Source organism: Artibeus jamaicensis, unplaced genomic scaffold (genome assembly GCF_021234435.1).
Source record: "Artibeus jamaicensis isolate MK-2021 breed Jamaican fruit bat unplaced genomic scaffold, CSHL_Jam_final contig_320, whole genome shotgun sequence".
Classification (NCBI taxonomy): Eukaryota; Metazoa; Chordata; class Mammalia; order Chiroptera; family Phyllostomidae; genus Artibeus; species Artibeus jamaicensis.
Genome location: NW_026521753.1, coordinates 3316074 through 3319475, shown reverse-complemented (window position 1 = coordinate 3319475; position 3402 = coordinate 3316074). Strand labels below are relative to the sequence as shown.

At 56.5% G+C, this 3402-nt stretch overlaps 1 protein-coding gene across 1 annotated transcript; it reads right to left on the bottom strand.

Moving 5' to 3' along the window:
* Nucleotides 1-278: 278 nt before the first annotated feature.
* Nucleotides 279-2028, bottom strand: NKX2-2 (NK2 homeobox 2). Its single transcript, XM_037167164.2, has 2 exons — nt 1770-2028; nt 279-841 (listed from the first exon to the last, which is right to left on the bottom strand). Exons 1-2 carry the CDS (start codon nt 2026-2028, stop codon nt 279-281), a joined length of 822 nt encoding a protein of 273 aa, XP_037023059.1.
* Nucleotides 2029-3402: the final 1374 nt, after the last annotated feature.

The window sequence follows — 3402 nt, the reverse complement described above, 5'->3', positions numbered from 1 at the left end:
TTATAGTTCAGCCCTCTGCAAAGGTTCAAAAGCAGAGACGGACTGGGGCAGCGCAGGGTGGATGAAATCTGCCACTCAAAGGAAGCGCAGGCACGTTCCTTTGAGTGGCGCCTCCTCTACGGAGCTGACAGTCAACTCGACTCCACGATGATAATAATAATAACAATAAAAACAACAACAACAACAACCACCTTAAGGACCAAGTCCTCCTCGCCTCTGCCGCTGCTGCCGCCAGGGTGGAGCCTGGCCTGCGGCCACCAGTTTCAGAGGGGCGGCGCTCACCAAGTCCATTGCTGGGCCTGTACCAGGGGGTGTGCTGTCGGGTACTGGGGAGTGCCGGCCGAGCTGTACTGGGCGTTGTACTGCATGTGTTGCAGAGACTGCGCGCTGTAAGCCGAAAAGGGAATGCCGGTCTGGAAGGTGGCGGCTGCCAAGTCCTGGGCTTTGAGCGCGTGGCACGGTTTGCCGTCCCTGACCAAAACAGGCACGGCCACCCGGCGTGGCGAGGGCAGGGGCGTCACCTCCATACCTTTCTCGGCCCGGGCGCGCTTCATCTTGTATCGGTGGTTCTGGAACCAGATCTTAACCTGCGTGGGTGTGAGGCGGATGAGGCTGGCCAGGTGCTCGCGCTCGGGCGCCGACAGGTACCGCTGCTGCCGGAAACGCCGCTCCAGCTCGTAGGTCTGCGCTTTGGAGAACAGCACCCGCCGTTTCCGCTTCTTGCCCGCATCCCCCCCAACGCCCGAGGTTTCCTTGTCATTGTCCGGTGACTCGTCCGCTGAAGGCTCAGGAGACTTGGAGCTCGAGTCCTGGGGCGCCGCTCCGGCCGCCAGCCCGTGCACTGTGGAAGAGACAAGCACATCACACTCCGGGATGCAGCACTAGGAATGGGCCGGGTCCTGCGCGCGCGGATCCTCCATGCGCCAAAGGCCCTTTACGCCCCATATCCCAACCCTACTGCCTTCGCCTTGCCCCCCTACTCCAGCCCTGCTCCACGCCTGTCGAGCAGTCGGCGTCCACCAGGAGAAAGAGGAGAAGCTGCAGGAATGGGGATTCGAGGCTTGTGTTTCTAGGGGCTTGCACCGGGTGCATATCAGAAGGAGTGGCGCGCTGAGATTATCGCGGGTTAAGGGATCCTGCCTCCTTAAACAAATTTCTTTCCGGAGAAACATGGACAGATTAAAAAACAAAAACGAAACACCCTACAATCTGGGCATTGATCGGCGCGGTCATTAAAGGCAGGTTTTGGGGGGCTTTCGTTTCTTGCTTTTGGACTTTTTCAACACCCCCCCCCCCCACACACACACAAAGCGTCCTCTATGGTTGGTCACGGGGCAGGGAGAACTATTTATACCAGGGCCACCTGGAGCCTCCCCCACCCCCGGATGCTGAGGCTTGCTGGCTTGCTCCACTGCTCTAAGGCTAGTCTTTCCCTGCTGTACGAATGGCGGTGGGGGAAGGGGGGGGGGTGGCTACAGCAGAAGCCATCAGTCTCGGTTTACTTCTGTAACCGGCCTTGGGAGGTATTCCCTTCTCCTGTTCCTCTTAATTTCTCTCTGAAAAAAATACCTGAGACCAATTCCTTTTACAGGAGTACGAGCGCTTGAAGAGTTACGCCATCCTAAACAAGTGTTAAACATCTTTGTAGAAGCACAGGGCGAGGGATACAGGCTTCCATGTCTCCTTCCCCTTCCTCTCCACTGCGTCCAGTGCTGCTGCCACAGACGTAGAGGCGGCCACGACTAAGACAGCCAAGTTTCGCTACTTACGGGAATACTGGAGGCCCTCGGTGCTGGCCAGCCAGCGTGTATATGGGTTGTCGCTGCTGTCGTAGAAAGGGTTCTTCAGGGGCAGGCTCTGCACGGTGTCCAGGGCGCCCTGCTCCAGCGGCCCGGCCCTCTTGGCGGGCTCTGGCCCCTCGCTCTCCTCCTCTGGCTCTTCGGCCACCGAGCCCTCCTCATCGTTGGTGTCCGGCAGGTCCAAGATGTCCTTGACAGAAAATCCCGTCTTTGTGTTGGTCAGCGACATGTCTCGGGACCCCAGAATTTATGCCTCAAAGTTGTAGCTTCACTCGGTCAATTCTTGGCGCTCCTCAGTTGGGGCGGGGAGGGGGTAATGGGGGAGGGATTGGGGGAGGGGAAGGGAGGGGGATGGGCTTTAATTACTGATATAATTATTTTTTTTTAAAAAGAAAGAACTATGGGAAGGGGCGGGATAAAAGAACAACGCAGCGCCTATCTCTTCTCTGAAAGGACGCAGAAATGAACTCAGGGAGCTGGGTGGCCTGAGTGCTCGGCCCTAGTTTGTAACTCCAGGAGGTGTGCCAAGGCGGCGTCAGCTCCGGCTCCAGGGCCCGCTGGGCGCTCGGTGGCGGCTGGTGACAAGGAAAAAATGGGCCATTGCCCGAGCGATCAGTCCATATAAGGCTGGGCTCCACTCGCGAACCTGGGAAGAGGGGGAGGAAGAGAGGGAGGGAAATTGGGAGGGAGGGAGGGAGGGAGGGAGGAGGAGTGAGTGAGGGAGCGAGAGAAGGGTGGAAAAAAGGGGGGTAAGACATTAAAACCCAAAGGTTGGACACGTGTGGGCGGGTCTTGGAAGTCAAGTGGATGAAGACAGTGTTTGCAGATTTGAAATTGTGGGTTTTGGGGAGCTCCGCGCTGTCAGCCAACGGCCTTCTAGAGCAAGATGAGAGGTGTAACGTGTCAATTAATTGCAAAGACCGGCGGATCTTTTTTTTTTTTTTGCCCGGTATTTACATACAAAGGAACACAGCGTCGCTCGGGAGTCCACACACTTGAAAGAGCCGTTTTAACAAATTGCATCTTTAAAAAAGCGGGGGAGGAGGAGAGAAAACAAAACAGAAACCGAGAGGAGGAAAAAAAATTCTCCATAATATCCACAGGTTCCTATCTCCCCTCCCCCTCGCACCCGCCCCCAGCAAGCCGGAAAATAGGCAATTTGTGGCACCTTTGGAAAGGGGGAAGGAGGGGCAGGCTGAGCCGCGGAAATCTCCCCTTCCCGTCGTTGGTGGCTCCCTAAACAAGATCCGGTTCAAATGGCAAGAGCCCAACTTCTGTAAGCCTCCTAGGTCAATATTTTGGTTGAGGCTTAAGGATGAGTACTAGAAATGACAAGGCAACTAATTGATTCTAGTTAACACCGAAAGAGCCTGAAAACCGAGAAGAGGGATGGCTGAGGCTGGCCGATGCCACCTCCAGGCGACACCCCCCACCCACCCTTTATTTGCTAAAGATTTATTTCCCTTACTCCACCTCCCTCTCCATCTTTTTGCGCCGCAGAAGGGCTGCGCGGTCCACTTGCGCTTTGCGAATGGTCCGGGAGGAGCTGCGTGGGGTGGGGGTGGGGTATCCTAACTTAGGCGGGGTTGGGATACAGGCCCGG